The 19,920-nt window shown below is 43.5% G+C and overlaps 1 protein-coding gene across 2 annotated transcripts in view; it reads left to right on the forward strand.

Annotated features, from left to right (window-relative positions):
- The window catches only part of TIMELESS (timeless circadian regulator), an 83,585-nt gene that overhangs the window by 42,559 nt on the left and 21,106 nt on the right, over positions 1–19,920 (forward strand). For both annotated transcript variants that reach the window (XM_075199521.1, XM_075199520.1), the window contains exons 22-23: positions 6,390–6,513; positions 16,165–16,247. In XM_075199521.1, the coding sequence (XP_075055622.1) occupies positions 6,390–6,513; positions 16,165–16,247 (207 nt within the window). The remainder of the gene's footprint in view (positions 1–6,389; positions 6,514–16,164; positions 16,248–19,920) is intronic.

Here is a 19,920-nt window from a genome sequence, read left to right on the forward strand (position 1 = left end):
CTCCTCCATGAACGACCAGGATATGCGGTCGAATGCCTTTTCAGCGTGGAGCGTCATGAGAAGGGAAGGGACTTATAGTTATAAATCGCATGTATCAAATCGATGACCCTTCTAGTACTATCTGGGGCTTGACGCCCTGGGACAAAACACACCTGGTCAGGATGGATGAGGGCAGGGAGGAGTGGATGTTACCTGGAGGCCAAAATCTTTGCATATATTTTCAGATCATTGTTGAGTAACGAAATAGGCCTATAATTGGCGCAAAGAGAGTGGTCTTTCCCCGGTCTCGGAATAACAATTGTGTTGGCTCTAGTGGTGGCGGAATCGAGCACTTCATTAAAGAATTTTGTTATGTGGGGACCGAGGACCCCAGCAAACGTTTTGTAATACTGAGGGGTAAGGCCATCAGGACCTAGAGTCGACGAGGACTTCAAGGATTTAATGGCAGTCAGGACCTCACGCAGGGTGATATCTGCGTTCAGTGAGGACTGCTGTGTTAAGGTAATTTTAGGAAGAGGAGTGGATGATGGGTAGTCAGTCAGGGTAGGAACCGAGAGGTCCCCACGAAGAGGGAGCGCAGGGAGATTGTAGAGAAGAATAGAACTCCCTAAATTCTCTATCGCTGATGGGTCATAAGTGATGTTGTCTGAAGGAGACTGTCAATTCTATCAGTATGATTTAGGACTAATTTTACTAGCCAGCACTGAGTCTGCTTTATCGTAATACCGTTGTTGGAGTTTCTGCATAGTGGTGGCCCCCCTACGAGAAAGGGGGGGTGTTTAGTTGGCCTTTCAGCAAGTGTATATGACGGAGCAGAGCCGGATCATGGTGGGTTTGGTGCTGGGTGAGAAGCTAGGCTAGTAGTCTGTGTTCCAGAGTGTACACCTCCACCGTTTGTTTCTTGGTAGCCGGCGCCTGGCTATTCAATTGACCTCAATTATAGTAGCTTTATGGGCCTCCCAGATAATTACCGGGGCTACGTCAGTGGTTGACTTATCCAGAAAGTAATTAGTAATGGAGGCTTTAATGTCAAGACTGGTAGATTGGTTGAGCAGGAGTGAGTCTTCTAAACACCATCTACTACGTTGTGGGAGCAGTTTAAGTAGATCTAGAAGGAGGAATACTCCTGAATGGTCAGTCCAGAGGGGGGTGATGCCTGCTTGTGTCACATGGTGAGTAAGTGAGTGTGAGACATATAGCATATCTATACGTGTGTATAGTTGATGGGGGACAGAGAAGTGGGTATAATCTCTGGTGTCGGAATTACAGAGCCTCCATGAGTCATATAGACGTGATGAGTAAGCAGCTTGGTCAAGGAGGTGGAATCAGGAGAGGAGGGAGAGCCCCACTGGGAGGAGACCTGTCCAGGAAGGGATTGAGAATTACGTTTAAATCACCGCACATGACAATGTGACCCTGCGCCCGACCGCTCAATACATTTGAAAATTTTGGTGAAGAAAGGCTTTTGTTTTTGGTTCGGGGCATAGACCGAAATCAGAGTGACAGGAGAAGGGCGAAGGGCGCCACTCACCAACAGAAAGTGGCCCCTCCGGGTTTTCATAAGGCTTGAAATGAAGAAAGGGACTTTACTATGAATCAGAACAGCAACAGTCTGAGAAAACTGCTTACACTGAAGCTGAGAGTGGTCTCCAGTGAGATGTGTTTCTTGTAGAAATACGATGTCGGCTCTCTCTCTCCTACAGACGCCCAAGAGGATTGTGCGCTTACATGGGGAGTTGAGACCATTCACGTTGATTCAATTTTTTTTCAAAACCATGGCATAGGTGAGGAATTGAATGTTAAGAGTAGAGCTAAGCACATTCAAGGAAAAAATAAACTATTGGTTGGTCCCTGAAATGGTGCAGGAATAGGTATAGAGATGGATTATAGCCACTAGAAATAGAGGGGGGAAAAGAAGAGAAGAAATAGTTCCGTTTGTCAGAAAGAGCCTGTATTTCTTAATAGAGTTGATATAAATATTCAAGCAGTGCAATCACAAGAACAGGTACTAGATGGCAATGGTGCTGTAGAATAAAAGTCCTTGCACTTTAAACATGAAACTGCAGGTGATATGGTGTGTAGCTGTGGGCGGCTGACATGCTATCAGTGTCAGGTAAATCACTTGCCCACTCTGGATTTAGATAGGGATAAGATGGATGTTTCTGGTGAAGCTGGCAGCAGGATTTCAGCAAGTGAGGCCCAGGCAGATGTTCAAGGTGCACAAGTATGCAGGGTAGCTGATACCAGATGCGGATGCTGGCACAGGCAAGGGGGGCAGTGTGAAAGATGCCTCTTCAATCAATCAATTTCCAGGGAGCCCCCTGAGCGTGACACACTTCATTGTAGTATTGGATAAGGTGGACCGCGCCAAAAATGCGAGAATGATGGCGCACTGCGGACTTCCAATTCGGCAGTTTTGGGGGAGCCGCAAAACAGAAGACCCGACCGGGTGGCTGGGGATGTGCAGTAGAGCCGGGGCAGTCCGGAAGCAGTTTGCGAGCCGGGAAAGTATTATTGGGAGCCACTGCAAACAAGGGGCCGTCTCGCACATCCGGCTGCACTCACTAGTTGCGGTTTGACTTGCCCGCTAGTTAGACGGTGAAGGGGGTGAGAGGCACTTTGTGTAGGCTCTGTGGGAGGTGGGTAGCTGGGGACACAGCAGATGTTAGAATTTTGAAGGGACCACGCCGGCTCACCTAATCCAAAGGCACGTATGCCTCCAGATCCTCCTTCAGCTAGGACCACCGCAGCTCTGGTGGTTTAAGGCTGTCCCAAAGCGAAATGGAGCTCATCAATATATAGGGAGGGGTACTCTGACAAAATCAGCACACATGAGCTGTTTGGTTGGCTAAAAGGCACCTATACAGGTTGTGGAGAGCTTGTAAAACCGCCGTCAGATTCTGAGTGTTCTACCCAGGCGGAGAGCAAATTGCTTGTTGGGTCGGATGTGGAGAACTCTGTTGGAGAGCAAGTCGCCTCTGACTGTTAGAGAATGGAGGAACTGATCTGGGCTGTGTTCTAGGTGTTAAATATCCAAAAGATTGCACTCTCTGAGACTGCAGAGCCTTTTCTGTTAAGGGGAGAGTGAAAATCAAAGTTGTTGTCCCCCCCACCCCCCCCTTTCCTCCAGTTGGCTGATTTGTTAGGGAAGGCTAGTAGGAACTAGCTGGATCGAAAGATCCAAGGATATTCGTAAATGGTAAACGCTGCCTCTAAGACAACTGAAATTCCTAATGTAGCCATGCTTAAGGATTGTGTGGACCATAAGGTCAAAGGCAACTTTAAGTCCATTTTTGAGGCAACGGGAGCATCATTAAGACACGCTTTGGCCTCTGCTTGGGTGAACAAGGCTGTGGAACCATGGTCCATGCAGCTTTCAGAGGGGTTCTTAGAAGTTAAGCCAGGATTTGAATTGCCTCCTTTGGTGGATCAAATTCAGAGAGCTACGGAATATTTGGTAGATTTGGCCCTGGGCACAAGACTGATTGGGGCATGAATATTTTTGGTCTCGGCTCATCTGATCCTTTGGCTTAAGTCCTAGTAGACCCTCATGTGTGTTCGAAGAAGACTCTTAAGTCGATTCATTTTTCTAGGGGTGTCCTATCTGGGCCAGGGCTTGACAAATTATTAGTCAGTAAAAAGGAGGAAGCAGTGCATTCTTTCCTGTTAATATTCCAAAATACAATGTGTCCAGATGTCGCTCCTTTTCCATTAGGTCAAGGAGTCAGCAATCCAGAGAGCAGTCATCCACCCCCAGGAGTGGTTTGCTGCATGAATGGCAAGCCTGTTCTGCTAGTGATCCAGCAGCTGTCTGCCAACAAGTATTTGGCATGACAAGCATTCTGCCCACCCTTGATCAGCTGCGATGGGAGCCAGTCTACTCCTCTTCCGGGATCAGTGGTTTCATTCCACCACAGATGCCTGATTGAGGAGAATTGTGAGTCGAGAATACATGATAGTTCTTCTCATGTATCTCTTATCAAAGAGTTTCAGCTGGGATGCCTCTGGACATGGATCAGGTCTCATTTGTGTCTTTCCAGTCAGGTGATTTGTCTTTCCAGTCAGGTGATTCATCTTTCCCCAAAGGGCTCCTCTGATAGCTGCAGAAATAAAATATCTGCAAAGGTTGCCCATTCTCAATCTGGGATTTGACCTTTGTGATGACGGATGCCAGCCTTTGGAGTTCGGAAGCTATATGACTTTGCATGCTTTCAGGCTCTTTGGACGTTTTGATGAATCCAACCGTCTACTCAATATGTTGGAGCTACGAGATATGTTCCCCACTGACCAGAGCGGGGAACGTTTGCTGCAGGCAGCGCAATGAAGATGCAGTCAGACAATGCTAAGGCGATGGCATACATCAATCACAAGGGCGGCACCAGGAGTCCTCTAGCCATGCTAGAGACACACAGGATCTTTCAGTGGGCCGAAAAATGAGCTTGGGCCATCGTGGCGCTCTTCATTCCAGGGGTGGAAAATTAGGACACTGACTTTCTGAGCAGGCAGATCCGGTGAATGGTCTCTTCATCCACATGCGTTTCCAGGGCAGCAGATCCTCAGGTGGTTTTGGTAAATGCCGAGTTCGTTCCCTGGCGGGTTCCATCTGCTATATCTGTTCCCTCGGTGTCTTGAAAATGGTGAAGACAGAAGGCATCACGGTCATCCTGATGGCTCCAGGCTGGCCTCGAAGGGCATGTTACACCAACGTACTCTGTGTGGTGGTGGGTGAGTCATGGTATCTGCCACTCACACCAGACGTACTAAGTCAAGGACTTTCTACGTCACAATTTAAAACGTCTGGCTTCAGCTGCATGGCTGTTGAAGCCATGATCCTTCGAGTGTGTGGTTCGGAAGCCAGGTGCGCCCAAAAATGGGGTTCCCTACCTCTTTTCGTTTGTCCAGCTTTCTTCTGTTCTTTGAATGCTTTGTAGCATTTCCTTCATCATCATCGCCATTTATTTATATAGCGCCACTAATTCCGCAGCGCTGTACAGAGAACTCACTCACATCAGTCCCTGCTCCATTGGGGCTTACAGTCTAAATTCCCTAACACGCACACACAGACAGACTAGGGTCAATTTGTTAGCCAATGAACCTACCAGTATGTTTTTGGAGTGTGTAAGGAAACTGGAGCACCCGGAAGAAACCCACGCAAACACGGGGAGAACATACAAACTCCTCACAGATAAGTCCATGGTCAGGAATTGAACTCATGACCCCAGTGCTGTAAGACAGAAGTGCTAACCACTACCACCGTGCTGCCCTACTGTCATCCCAGCTCTGGTCAAGACTAGGGGGTATATTTACTAAACTGCGGGTTTGAACAAATGGAGATGTTGCCTATAGCAACCAATCAGATTCTAGCTGTCATTTTGTAGAATGTACTAAATAAATGATAACTAGATTCTGATTGGCTGCTATAGGCAACATCTCCAATTTTGCAAACCCGCAGTTTAGTAAATCTAGCCCTATATCTTCAGAGGATGAGGGTTCTCTTCTTTCTCTGCATGTGATCAGAGCATTGCGGGCTTTTGCGCGTAGGACTTAAGACGCAGGACTAAGAATCTTTGGGTTCACTTCAGGTTGAATGCTTTTTGGGCGGCACGTCATGGCGCCTCAACTGAGCAGCTGTGTTGAGCAGCTACCTGGTACTCTGTTCTCACTTGTACTATAGTCTATAAATTCACTGTGCTTGCATCTAGACCAGTTCTGGAGAAAGTCGCTTTGCGCTGTTTCTCCTGAGTATTCCCACAAGTGATGGCCGTTTTGGAACTTCCCAACGTACCAGTTGTCCCCCATTGGATGCCTGAGAAAATAGGATTTTTATACTTGCGTTAAATCTTTTTCTCTTAGTCCACTGGGCGATCGTCTGGGTTCGCCTTCTGTGTGACATGTTCTGTTTTGTTTTTGTTCAGGAGGATATTGTTGTTCCATCCTTTTCTGTTTGTTTTTCTCTCTTCTTTTCTGGGAGGGCTTGATTAAACATTTGCTGAGGCCTTTACAGCAGCAGGTATAGAGTAGGAGGAGCTTCGATTAACTGTTAGTGAAGTCTTAAAGTGCCTCAATTTATATTTTCTTTTGTTAAGTGTGCTCTCCATTATGATTTTAAGTTAGAGCCATTGAAATGTCATTATATTTTTGATTTTGTTAAGAGGTATCAGACTTTACAAGACAAGGTAAAACGGCTAGCTCCTTTATCTTGTCTATATTCCAATTTGTTTAGTGATTTCTCTTTTTGACAAACCTACCTCTAACATTTGTTGTTGAGTGGTTTAATGTATTGCAGGTAGCTGATGCGCTAGTATTAACTGTATCTGGATGATGCTGTGATATATTTTTATTGTGTGTTTGATTGCATAATAGTTACACAAGAAATGTTTGTTTTTCAGATGCTGATGTGGTGGATAGTATCTTGGAAAACCTGAAGCCTGGAACCCGGACTCGAAAGCAAATCATTAACCATCTTGTACAGATGGGACTCGCTGAAAGTTTCAAGGATTTCAAAAAAGAGACGTGAGTATCTTACACATCCAAACAGAGCTTGAAATAAATTTGAATTGAGGAAAAAAGTTTCATGGAAGTTAACACTTAATTTTCTCTCTTGGCCACCTGAGGGACATAGAATAATGGGGTGAAGTCATACCAAATGAAGCTATGGAACTCAAAAGCAAAGTTAAGGCTCCCTCTACTTAACCACTCCTATATGTCATTAAGAAAGGGTACAGACAGAAAGCAGAGAGATGAAATTGTGCAATCACATATGGGGGAAAAGAAGTACAAAAGCAGTAACAAATTGGTACAGAACTTCTTTAGCATTCAAAAACTATAACAGTGTATAACAGTATACATCTCTTGTACATGTTTGTAACTTATATTGCAATTATTAGTATTCTCTTAATTATATATTTTCAAAAGAAATAAACTCAAGTCTTGTCCAGCTACAGGTGGACAAGTTCAAGATGGAGTTTCTCAGGGTTGTCATCAACAGCATAGAGGCGTGTTCATGGATATGCATACTTGAATGTTCCAGACATGCCTCCTCAGATTTGCTGTACAGTCCCAGCAGTTTGCTTCCTGCCCTACCCTTCAACACTGGGTGTGTTTACCAAGATCATGGCAGTCAATTACTGCCCTTCTGAGATCCAGGGGGGTGACAGTCATTCACTACCCTGGACAATCTGCTGATCAAGATGGGCTCTCCGACCTTGTTCAGGCGCACATGCTTGCAATAGCCCAAACATTGAAATCTCCTGGTTGGATTGTCAACTACAAGAAATCCAACCTGATGCCTTCAGGAGGATGGTCTAAGTCAGATTCCTGATCATGGCCTTATCTATGTGCAGTTTGTATGTTCTCCCTATGTTTGCGTGGGTTTCTTCCAGGTGCTCCTGTTTCCATCCACACTCCAAAAACATACTAGTAGGTCAATTGGCTGCTTTCAAATTGTACTTAGTCTCTCTTTGTGTGTGTATGTTAGGGAATTTAGTCTATAAGTTCCAATGGGGCAGGGACTGATGTGAGTTCTCTGTACAGCGCTGCGAAATTAGCAGCACTATATAAATAGCTGATGATGATGCTGTTTGACAGATCCTTAAAGGGTGATACTTAAATCCAAGGGTTTCCCAGACGGTGTGGTTCAGATCACTTTCAGGGCTGGAAAGCTGATTTCGGCCAGAAGTTATGGTAGGGTCTGGAAGACATACATCTTGTGGTGCGAACGGAAGGGTTTCCCTATCTTCCTGTACGTTGTCCCGTTTACTCCTGATCTTGCTGGAGATCTGATTGGGGTCTTGAGACTCCTTGAAGGTCCAGGTTCTGTCTTATCAGTTCACTTTCAGAGAAAAGTGTCGCTTTTGTCGGCGGTGCAGAATTTCTTGCAGGGAGTGATGCATGTACAGCATTCATATATCACCCCAGTAGCTCCTTGGGAGCTTTTCTTTGTGCTTGACAGCCTTGTTAAACCCTCTTTTTGAGCCTCTGTGGCGCTAAAATTCCTTTTTTGGAAGACAACCTTCCTCTTGGCTATATCAACAACTACGGGATAGCCTCAGAGCTGTTGGCTCTGTCTCGAAAGTCTCCTTTACTCATCTAATGGGGGGTCACTAGACGCCCTCCGCACTGTACAGAGAACTCACATGCATCAGCTAGCTAGCTAACTACTTTCCTAAAGTGCCACACGCCTATCTCGCCTACACTATACCCCGATGTCCCAATGGACTAGGAGAAACGTTTTTTTACGGAAGTATAAAACTCCTAATTTTTGGCTGAGGTTAACTACAACCAATCTGATATGATCTGGTTGGATGCAGCTTTTATTCCAACTCTGTGGCATTGCCGACTGAGCCTTTGGGAAAGATTTAGTAAACTGTAGGATTGAAAAAGTGGAGATGTTGCCTATAGCAACCCATCAAATTCTAGCTGTCATTTTGTAGAATGTACTAAATAAATGATTGCTAGAATCTGATTGGTAGCTATAGGCAGCATCTCCACATTTTTAAACCTGCAGTTTAGTAAATATACTCCTTGGGCTTTTCTCATAAAAAGATGTCCTCTGCCTAGAGCTAAAGGATTTTGATTCCCAGATGAACAGAGATTTTGACTTGTTAAGAAATTGAGACTTCCTTAGGGAAAGGATAAAGCTTATGCTAGTTGTGTGAAAGCTGAAACCTGTGTTCAGGTTTTGTAGATGCTTCACTAGTAAGTGTTCTAAATAATGGGAATAAGGAAAGGAAATAAACTGTTTCTTCCTTTTAAATAGCATATTGACTCCTCACTGTCTTGAATGTTTAGTGCTTGCCCCACTAATCATCAACACCCTGCCGCTTAGTGAAATCCTCCTCCTCATATGAGGCATCTTCATTTATGAGGATCTGGACTGACCTTGCTCGTCTTCAGGGGCATCTCATCGGGATTCAGGATATGAGACAGAAGGGAGGTTTTCTTTGCTTAACCCATAGGAACGTGTGGCAAGCTGTATGAGTTCAGCAATAGACTGGACCAAAGATTTAGTCTAGGCTGGTTTTGCTAGATCAGTGGCCCTTCCTGCAGGCACTTGGGGTACTTGACTGTCAGCCTTACAAGCTGTGCATAAGGCATTTGTATTTGATACTGCCTGAGGTCATTTTACACTTGTTAAAGGGAACAGACACATCTCCCACAGATTCAATTCTGTAATTGGTCCCTTTTATTAGACATAACTGGTAAAGATAAGCTAAAAATAACAGCTGCAGTACACAAACAGAAAAAAGATGGAGACACAGACCACAGAGAAAAACCTCTCGCTAATATTTCCCTCAGGAGAGCTATATCGGAGGAGCAGGACCAGCAGATGCCTGTTTCTTACAGGTTTTGGCAGGCTTTTCTCACTGAGGAATGGCTGCCAAGGAGGAGGTGCTAGGCCAGCGTTGGCTAACCTGTGACACTCCAGGTGTTGTGAAACTACAAGTCCCAACATGCTTTGCCAATATGAATAAAGGAAGTAATATACCACCGCACCAAGTATCTACATGTCCAGACTGATATAGTTTTATTTTTGAGAAGGTCAATAATGAGCATCAGTCCAAGACAAAATCTGTTAGAATCAGGTTATGCATGTTCAGGGACTAATACAATCATTGTATATCATAATAAAAAGAGTTTTGATATTGACCAAGTTTTAACTATAAGAATAGAAGCAAGAAGAGACAGAAAAGAAAGGAAAGTCAGAGAAAAGTGGGCAAGATAGATTAGGAGGCGGTGTGGCAGGCCGCCAGAAGAAGAAAAGAAAAAGAAAGCAAGAGGTAGAAGAGAAGTGTGGGGGGGGAGGCAGGGGGGCGGGGGATGGTAGCAGGTTGAGGGGGGATATCAAGTGGAATGTTTTAGAGGAGTCATAGAGCAAAAGGAATTTGGATTTGAAAAAATGACATCCACGGCTCCCAGACTTTGTTGAATGATTTAGAGGTATTGCGCAATATGCATGTCATAAACTCCATTTTGTATGAGTGCCAAACTCTATTAATAATTGTCTGCATAGTAGGCGCGGAGGGTTGTTTCCAATTAGTGGCAATTTGACACAGTGCTGCAGAAACTATGTGGCGGAACATTTTTGTTTGATGTTTAGTTGCGGATGGAATCCCAAGTGGGAGAAGGAAAAACTTGGGAGAAATTGGGATGTCAATCTGTAGAATCTGAGACGCAAAGTTCCGTAGTTTCAACCAGAATGGGGCAAGCTTGGGGCATTGCCACCAAATATGGAGGAAGGACCCTTCCGACGAACATCCTCTCCAACATGAGCTAGATGAGTCCGGAAAGATTTTTTGTAATCTGGTCGGGACCAAGTACCATCGATAAAGAAGCTTATAGGCATTTTCTTTCAGCTTCACACAGATTGAACTAGAGGCCGTGTTGGCTTTTATTTCATCCCAATCTTCCCCATCCAAGGGACCCCCCAGATCCTCCTCCCAGGCTCGCTCATGGGGATCTTGGGTGTCTGAGTCAGGGACTCTCAGCTCTCCATATAGCCGAGATATAAGGCCATTGGTAGAAGATCGCCGGAGAAAAAGTGACTCGAATGAGGTCAACGGCCTGATTCTTAAAGATGATTTAGTGGTGGAATGAAAATTTCTTAGTTGCAGGTATTGAAAAAAAAAAGTGTTGGGAATATTGAATTTGGTTTTTATGTCTTCGAATGAGGGAAATGAAGCGTCTGTAGTGATATTATTAAGATAGTAAACATCGTTCCTTTTCCAAAATTCAAAGGACGAAACTATACGACCCGGTGGAAAATCTGGGTTATTAAAAAGAGGAACAATTGGACTAGTAGCCAGGGCGAGATTAAACTTTGAGTTTGCTCGGTCCCAGAGAGAGAGCGAATGCGATACAATTGGGTGATTAAGAACGGACCGAGGACGTTTAGTGCGAGGGAGCCACAGGAGAGAGGAGGCGGAAATACCTAAGCTTTCGGATTCGATCGAGACCCAAACTCTGGAGGAGCCCGGGGAGTTCCATAAAATACATTGGGCAAGTTGCGCTGCCAAGAAATAATTTTTAAAATTGGGGACTCCCAAACCGCCCTCCTGCGTCGACCTTTGTAGAACAAGGAGCCGAACTCTTGGACGTTTTCTACCCCATATGAATTGTGAAGTATAATGTTGCAAACATTTGAATACATAAGGGGGGATGCGTATGGGAAGGGCTTGAAAAAGATATAATAACCTGGGCAAAATGTTCATTTTGACTGAGTTGATTCGCCCTATCCAGGAAATGACGTTTTTACTCCAGGTTTCTAAATCAGATTTAATTTGGGATAGTAGTTTAGGATAGTTAGCTTGGAAAAGCTGACTATATTGTTTAGTTATGTAGACGCCTAAATATTTTATCTTTTTTTGGTGCCATTTGAAGGGGAATTGTTGAGTGAGAGAAGATTTCATACTTTCTGTGAGATAGAAATCCAGAGTTTCTGTTTTTTGTGGATTGATTTTGTATCCCGAGATGTAACTGTAGGTTTTGATGTCTGCGAGAAGGGGGGGAAGAGAAACAGCGGGATCCGAGAGAGTCAAAAGAACATCGTCAACATATAATGATATTTTATGTTCGGATTTCCCTGTTTTAACTCCGTGTATCGCCCCGTTAGATCGGATTTTTGCTGCTAATGGTTCAATTAACAGGGCAAAGATTAAAGGGGAAAGTGGGCATCCCTGCCGCGTCCCATTAGAAATTGAAAATGGGGAAGAGGCGACTCCGTTGGCCACTACCGTTGCTCTGGGAGACTGATACAAAGCTAATAGGCCGTCTAAAAACTTACCAGAGAAACCCATCGACCCCAAAACCCTAGACATAAAGGTCCAAGAGATGCGATCAAACGCTTTTTCGGCATCAAGTGCCATGATTAGTGATGGTGATTTACCAGAATGAATAGAATGTATGAGGTCAATAGCCCGTCTGGTGTTGTCTATAGCTTGGCGGCCTGGTATAAATCCGACCTGATCTGGGTGGATCAGGGAGGGGAGAAGGGTGTTCAAGCGGTTAGCTAAAATTTTGGCATAGACCTTGAGGTCCACGTTTAATAAGGATATAGGCCTATAACTGGGACAGGAGGTAGGATCTTTATCTGGTTTTGGTATAACAACGATAGTGGCCAAGGTCGTCGCCTCATTAAAAGGTGAACCCATTAAGATGTTGTTAAAGAAATCTGTCATATGTGGGGCAAGGTCTATGGCAAATTTCTTATAATATTGTGCTGTGAATCCATCGGGGCCTGGAGCCGATGATGATTTCATCATTTTTATTGCTGAAATTGTTTCTATCTGGGTGATATCCGCGTTCAAAAAAGTGATATCAGTGTCGTGAGAGATGTGGTAGTGAGAGAGATGACAGAAAAGATGTAATTTCTGTCCAGACTGATATTTTTATCACATATATGTAATTTTATCTTGTAGCTGGATTGGTGCACCTTAACATGTAAAACAATTCGAATTAAGGGACACATGTGATAGAGGAAAACATGTTTAATAAGAGCACTCAGTATTAATCATATTATTAAAATATACCTTTTATTAGTTCAATTTAAAATATTTATATTCCCATAATGAATCTGAGCATCGTAGGTAGCGAAATAATAAAAGAGAAGAAAAGAAAAATATGCTGAATAATAAAGATTTTAAAATAAAGATGTTAATAATACGGCAAAAAATTGCCAAGCCTCGCTATGTTGTTTATTTTATATAATCCAAAGTATATTTCATTATTAGATTCTCACGCTAAACTAGTAAATAATAGGGCTTCTATTCAATGCCTTTACTATTGGTTGATTCTCCGTGTATTATTACACTGAGTATGTGTCCACAGGCTATTGTTTATAACTCCCATAAATGGTAACACTAGTCACATAGCTAGTCTGCTACAAGAGAATATTTAATTTATATTAAGTTCGTTATTATGCTAACCAATAAATTCTCATTCTCTTCTGTTAATAGTAGCATAAATTTAATATCGTCTATCCGATGCTAGCTGATAGTATGTAGATACCATTTGGTTACATTATAAATTCAGAGAGTCTGAATCCCTCTTTATCTAGTATCCTCTATCCTTGTGCTAGCTGTTGCTGAGCGAATGCCGTGATCAAATTACACCCTAGCCTCGGAGAAACTATGTCCCTCTTGTAACTTCCTCCTAATAAACAGGACCTCTATTCCGTATGTCTCTTAGGCTATTGGGATAAATATCCCTCTAATATCGTGGATTTTATGCTCCAAACACATTATTGAAACAGTGTGGACAGTAGCTGGATAAATGCCATGATCAAATAACACTCTAGCCTCGGAGAAACTGAGTCCCTCATATAGCTGCCTCTTAATAAACAGAACCTGTATTCGGTATGTCTCTTAGGCATAGGGATTAATATCCCTCTAATATATTAGACTTTATACTCCAAACATATTATTAAGATAGCGTGGGTTAATTATACAACATAGCGAGGCAAATGACGACGCTCGTTTCGCTACTCGCTTTTACTCGGCAAAGCTAGAGTGTAATAATACACGGAGAATCAACCAATAGTAAAGGCATTGAATATAAGCCCTACTATTTACTAGTTTAGCGTGAGAATCTAATAATGAAATATACTTTGGATTATATAAAATAAACAACATAGCGAGGCTTGGCAATTTTTTGCCGTATTATTAACATCTTTATTTTAAAATCTTTATTATTCACCATATTTTTCTTTTCTTCTCTTTTATTATTTCGCTACCTACGATGCTCAGATTCATTATGGGAATATAAATATTTTAAATTGAACTAATAAAAGGTATATTTTAATAATATGATTAATGCTGAGTGCCCTTATTAAACATGTTTTCCTCTATCACATGTGTCCCTTAATTCGAAATGCTTTGCCAATATGTAGCAGCTTATTGCTGGAAGGGTATGCTGGGACTTGTAGTTTCACAACACCTGGAGTGTCACAGGTTGGCCAACACTGTGCAAGGCTGTCTGAGATTTTGCACATTCCCCCCCAGTGCCTAGCACTAAGCATGGCCATTGTTCAGACAACAGACCCTATTGGACAGACTGTGCTTAATTAGAGAACTGCTGTATACACTAGCTCACACCTGACCCCCTTTTCTACATTTACGCCCAGTTGTTGGGGACTGAATGAAACTGTGGGCTTCCAGTCAGAAGAGGGGAGTTCACTTACCTAAATTTGTGGTTCTGATGCATGGTCCGGCACTGCGGTGCCAGATAGCATGTTCTTATGGGCAGTGACTGGAACCCCCTTCAGAGGCAGTTCCTCATAGGGAACCAGGAGGAGGCACCAAAGTGGTACTTTTTAGGCCCACTTCTGACATCCGACTCCTGCTATGAAGCTGTCTGGATGGTACTTGCTGCATCAGCAGTGAAAAGGTTCAATGAAATAGAATCCTTCAATGTCAGTGACAGCCATGTTGAAAAACACTGTAGTCCTATGTGATTGAATTTAGGTTTGTTTCTCTATTTTTTTATCTCTTTTTTTTTTTTTGCTTTTTTGAGGGGCTCCTCACAAAAGCAGACTTGAAACCAGTCTCTATTAGTGATTAGGGAAAATAGAAGCCCTTTCTGGTCCACTAAAATTTCAGACTTTAAGTCCTCTTTTTTTCCATGTCTCTTGGAGGGCGAAGGCATACCATCTAACAGATACCTGTAAATCTGAGTTTTCTACAGGGAGGGGATATCGAAGGGGGAGCAGTTTCAGACTTTAAAGTGCCAAACTCTATGTAACAGTATGTAAGAGAAATTAACTATGAGAGACAGGTAAAGTTGTATACCTCCGTCCTTGAACAAGCGTCTAAGGTTTGTGCCTTACCAGGTTTGAAAGGTAGAATTATAAGTCTTTCTGATGTGAATTGGGGGTCTCCCTTATGATTAAAGGTTTTAAAGAGTTTGAAAGCAAAAATGTGTATGCTCTTTATAATGTTCAGCAGTTAATCTATCCAGCTCTAAGGCCTTGTTATTCTGTAAGGTTGTGATTCACCAGGTTTGCCTAGTACCTTCTAAGGTTCTTATTAGTCACTCAGGCAAATGCAGTTAAAAAAGTACAAAAGTACATTTATTGTAATAAAAATAATACTAGAATATTATGTACACACAGTAAATAAATGTTAGGCAGGTTTACCACATCATCTGTCACTTACCCCACTAGCTTAAGGAGTTACAGTCACCTGGATGTCCTGATTTAAAGAACCATGGAGTTCTTCTCTTAACTGCAGCTGTAGTCCATTGGTAGAGAACAAAAACTCAAAACCAGCTACACTGCACCTTCCATGAATCAATCCTCAGAATGAATATCCCCTTTCCCCCTGGAATGACCCCTTATATCTCGGGTCAAATTTCCACAGTCCTTTTCCCTATCTGGGCAAACCCCTAGGCCTCTCCTTGTTAAACATTGGTCAGTGCTGGACTAGGGGGGGGGGGGGTTGGAGAGGGGAATGAAGAGAAGCTGTCCTTCCACAGAACCTTCCCTGCTAGATGGCCTGTCTGGACTAGTCTTGTGAGAACAATGGACACTAATTAGTTTTCCCCCTCCAGTATCTTGCAACCTGATCCCTACCCATAACCCCCTGGCTTCACTTTAAGGACAATAAATAACAACCTCACTGCCACATCAACAATATACAATCAACAATATACATATTATAATGTCCCCTTATCCACATGTAATTAGATACTGCAGTTGTAGTCTGTTGAGCTGGGGAACAAAAGCAAGTGCTATAAAAAGAACTTGCTATAATCCACATTATGTGTGAAACGAGGAACAGGATGGTTACAGTGTTATCTCGTTTTTTTACACGCCTACAGAGTAGTGGGAGAATCAATAAACTGTTTTCAGGAGATGGTGATGGGGCAGCACATCTTATCCAATGTGCATGCGTGATATCTGGGGTGTACTGAGCCTGTGAGGTATAAAGTTTGTTGTAGTAATTATAAAAACAGGCAATGTCATAATCACCTAATAAAGATGAAACAGTCGCTCTCTACATCTCCGCTCTCCCAAGTAGGCTAGAGAACTACCTCTCCTTTTCCTCTGGTTTCTATGTTAACTGTACACTTCCATTTGCAAGTGGCTAGCTGTCATTGAAACGTTTTGGGTTCAGCATGAGTACAAAGTAGGATTGAAGCATTTTGGTTGATTTGCTTGTCTTATTGCAGTAAAGGAACTCGAATTGTGCTCTGGACTGAAGACCAAGAGATGGAACTTCAGCGCCTTTATGAGGAGTTTCAAGAAACAGATGGTAAATCTCAATGTTTGCAGTTTTACGTCTCTAGCATGGAGTCGTTTTAATATGACTTCTGTTGTTCCTCCCAATGATACTTTACTTTTGCCTCTGATCACTTAAAGAAAAATATCTACATTTCATAGCAAGTGTACTAATGCACTACAATGCATTGATTAACAAGTTGGATTATGAACTTCATTTAATATAGATGTGTTTGGCACCCATAATTTTCCAGCATAAAATTGACAGGAGCATCACATTGCTGCTGTGTTGTGCTGGGGGAATCCATCTCCTACTTCCAAACTCTGTCCGTGACTTGCTGATGTGGCAATTCCTTATCTGTCCACTTCAAAAGCATGCAGACATGCAGGAGAGGAATAATGATCACAAATGCTGATGTGAATCTGAAATGCACTTTAAATATACAAACATTTTTTTTAGACTTTTAACAGACAAGTGACCTGAGAGGGGGGGTTTCTGTGAGAAGGCAGGTGATGCAGTCTTAAACAACAGTATTCTCTCAAGTTCCATTACTTTCCAGTTGTTCATTCACTTGCTGTCAAGTGTTTGCCAAGACCAACATCATCAGTAAACTCTTTATACAAATATACTGTGTATACAACCCTTCTGAACTAATGGCCACAGTCCTGACTATGCGAGTAACCCCTCCAGTACTGAGGCTTTTCTCACCCCTCTGCTGAACCGATTTTAGCACTTTTTTTAATGGTCACATTTCAACATCAATATCAGTAATTTGTTTATGCAGTACCCACACAAATAATACCATTTATTTTTTTTCAGAAGACTTCGCTTGTCAGGAGGTGTAAACAAAGTAATGGTATTTTCTAAAAATGCATAGTAAATCTTGCCAAAATATGCATTATTTTTTTCAAGTGTAGATTTCATTATGGAGATGTGTAGAATCCTGTTTTTTGCCTTTTTAGAAAGGTGATGTGTGAATGCACACATTTGCTTTTAGTTCTTCCAATTTCAATAAAAAAACTCAAACACTTTATTTCTCTTTCATCCAGTCTGGGGGACACTGCTTACCATGGGTTGTGGAGGGGAGCATGGGAGTTGGCACCTAGCTAGTTAACTTTAGCACTGCTGACAGACCCCTCCCCTCTACAATCCCCCTGCCTTTTCCTGTTCAGTTTTTTTTTTAGGTGCCCATGGAGTTGGGCTGTGTTTTAAGTTACTGCATTATTTTATTTTATTTTTTTCTATTTACTTTTTTCCTTAGGAAACCTTGGTGGCAGACCTGGGAGTGTGTTCTATTATAGAGAACACACTCCCAGAACAGCAGCGCAGGCACTACTTGGTCAGATGAGAGCCAGAGGATCTCACTGGCAGAGTAAACAGGGTGCCTGAATACAGAGTGACCGCTGTCACTCTTGGAGCCTCCCCGATAACCGGCGCTGCCTCTGCAGACATAGAGTGCCGGTTATCGGAGTTACCAAAATGCCGGCGGCCATCTTGGATCCGCGAAGGAGCGCGTAGAACAGAAGGGGGCCATACCAAGATCCCCCTTCATACATAGGAGGGGGCATCGGGGTGCAAACCGCTACGAAGACCTCAACTCTTTGAGGTCTCCACTACTCTGCCGCATACCATTTTTTTCTGTAAAAAAAGGAAACAAAAAATAACAGAGAGACAGCATTATCGGAAAGGGGGGGAGCTAAGAATAGAGCTCCCCTGCTCTCCATGAAAAATTGGACTAGCCCGGTCTTCTGGCACCAAGGAGAAGCCCGGGAAAGGACACAGATCAGAGGGAGCAGGCACCAAGACATTGCTGTTGGACTTCTCCCCTGTTTGGCCTGTGGGCTAAGCATCTGATTTATTTAAACACATATTACTGTATTTGCTCTGACTGCAAAGTGGGCTAGTAGGGGTTATATTGTAGTTCTCCTACTTGCCAAAATATTACATTGTTGTTTATCAGAATACAAGTACAACTTTTATGTCAGATTAGTTGATTACTTGTTTTTCTCACTGTCTCTCTTTCTCTCAATTTCAATTTAAGTCTGTGTGTTTGAAGTGCCTTCCTTTGTAAAGATGACAGATAAAGGAAAGGGCCATATGGCAAAGTATTTTACATGTTCAAGATGTAAGGTTAAATTACCATGTGGGCACTGCTCTGACTGCGAAGGAGGGGTCCCCTCTGCGCAAACCCAGCATATTCCAGCCCCACTGACAGAGGAACCGGCCTGGGTGGCCTCCCTGACACAGTCAGTTTCCTCTTTAGCACAGATTATCTCACAATCTACTCAGTTGCTATCTAGTGTGGCAGCCTCTGCGGGTAAAAATGCTAGTACACCTTTGGGCCTCCCGGCTCCCACAGGTTCTATTGGAACGTCTATACCAGGACCTTCCTCTTTGCTTACAGACCAGCCCCCTGTTCCCACAGAACCAGCATGGTCCGCAGCATTTGTAAAAGCTTTGGACAAACTAAACCAGTTACTGGAATCCCCAGACATCCCCCCTGCTAAAAGAAAGCAGCTTAGATCCGCTAATCCCCTTATGGTCCTGTCAGATTCTGAGGGCCTTTCATAGGAGGAAGGGGAAACAAATTTTGATCCTGACCAGGTTCAACCTTTGGAACAGGAGGAGAACACTAAAAGCCAATTTATCGACCCATTTTAAACCTAAAGAACCTCAATGTGCACTTACGAGTGGACAGATTTCGGATGGAATCCCTGAGGTCGGAGGAGAACACTAAAAGCCAATTTATTGATGATTTGGTTTTAGCGGTGAGACAGGCGTTGGACCTCCCAGAACCGGAGGATCCTAGTCCTAGAGACAGAAGTCTTTTTAAGAAGGCCAAAAGGAAGGTTATCTGTTTTTCCCCTTCTGTAGAACTCCGAGATATTGCAGAGGGAGCCTGGAAACAGCCTGATAAAAAGTTCTCTGTTCCCAGGAGGTTCTCTTCCCTGTATCCATTGCAGGAGGAGGAAGTGGCCCGCTGGGAGGGAATCCCTAAAGTGGATATTCGAGTAGCCTGTTTGGCCCGACACACTTTACTACCGGTCCCGGGCTCAGCAACTCTACAGGATGCCACTGATCGCAGAGTGGAATCTCAGCTAAAATCTATATTTGTGGCTGCGGGTTCTTCCTTTAGACCCACATTTGCTTCAGCTTGGGTTGCTAGAGCCATGGAAGCATGGGCAGATCAACTGGCAGAGGCGTTACAGGACTCTGATTTACTTCCCCTGGCCTTACATTTGAAAGAGGCATCGGGTACCTTTATGAGGCGGCCCAGAACACAGCGTCTGTGTCCTCCTCTATTCAAGCTGCATCTATTTCAGCAAGAAGAACGTTATGGCTGAAATCCTGGGAGGGAGATTCGGAATCCTAAAAGTCGGTTGAAACCATTCCCTTTTCAGCAGCAGGTTTGTTCGGCCCGGAATTGGATATTATGATTTCCCAGGCAACAGGGGACAAAAGCACTTCTTTGCCTGTATTCTCAAGTAGGAGCCGGACCCCAAGGTGTTCAGCTCCTTTCGTCAGCCCTTTAGGGGGACCTCCTTGCCTAGAGGGCAGTCATTTAGAGGTAGACAACCAAATGCTCGAGGCTCCTCTGTCATGGGTAGATCCTCATTTGCAGCTAGGTGCCAGGCCTCCAAGACTCAGGAGAAGCCTGCGTCCTGACGACCACTCTACTCTCCTGAAGGTGGCGCCAGTGGGGGGA

This window comes from Mixophyes fleayi, chromosome 2 (genome assembly GCF_038048845.1).
Source record: "Mixophyes fleayi isolate aMixFle1 chromosome 2, aMixFle1.hap1, whole genome shotgun sequence".
NCBI classification, from domain to species: Eukaryota; Metazoa; Chordata; class Amphibia; order Anura; family Limnodynastidae; genus Mixophyes; species Mixophyes fleayi.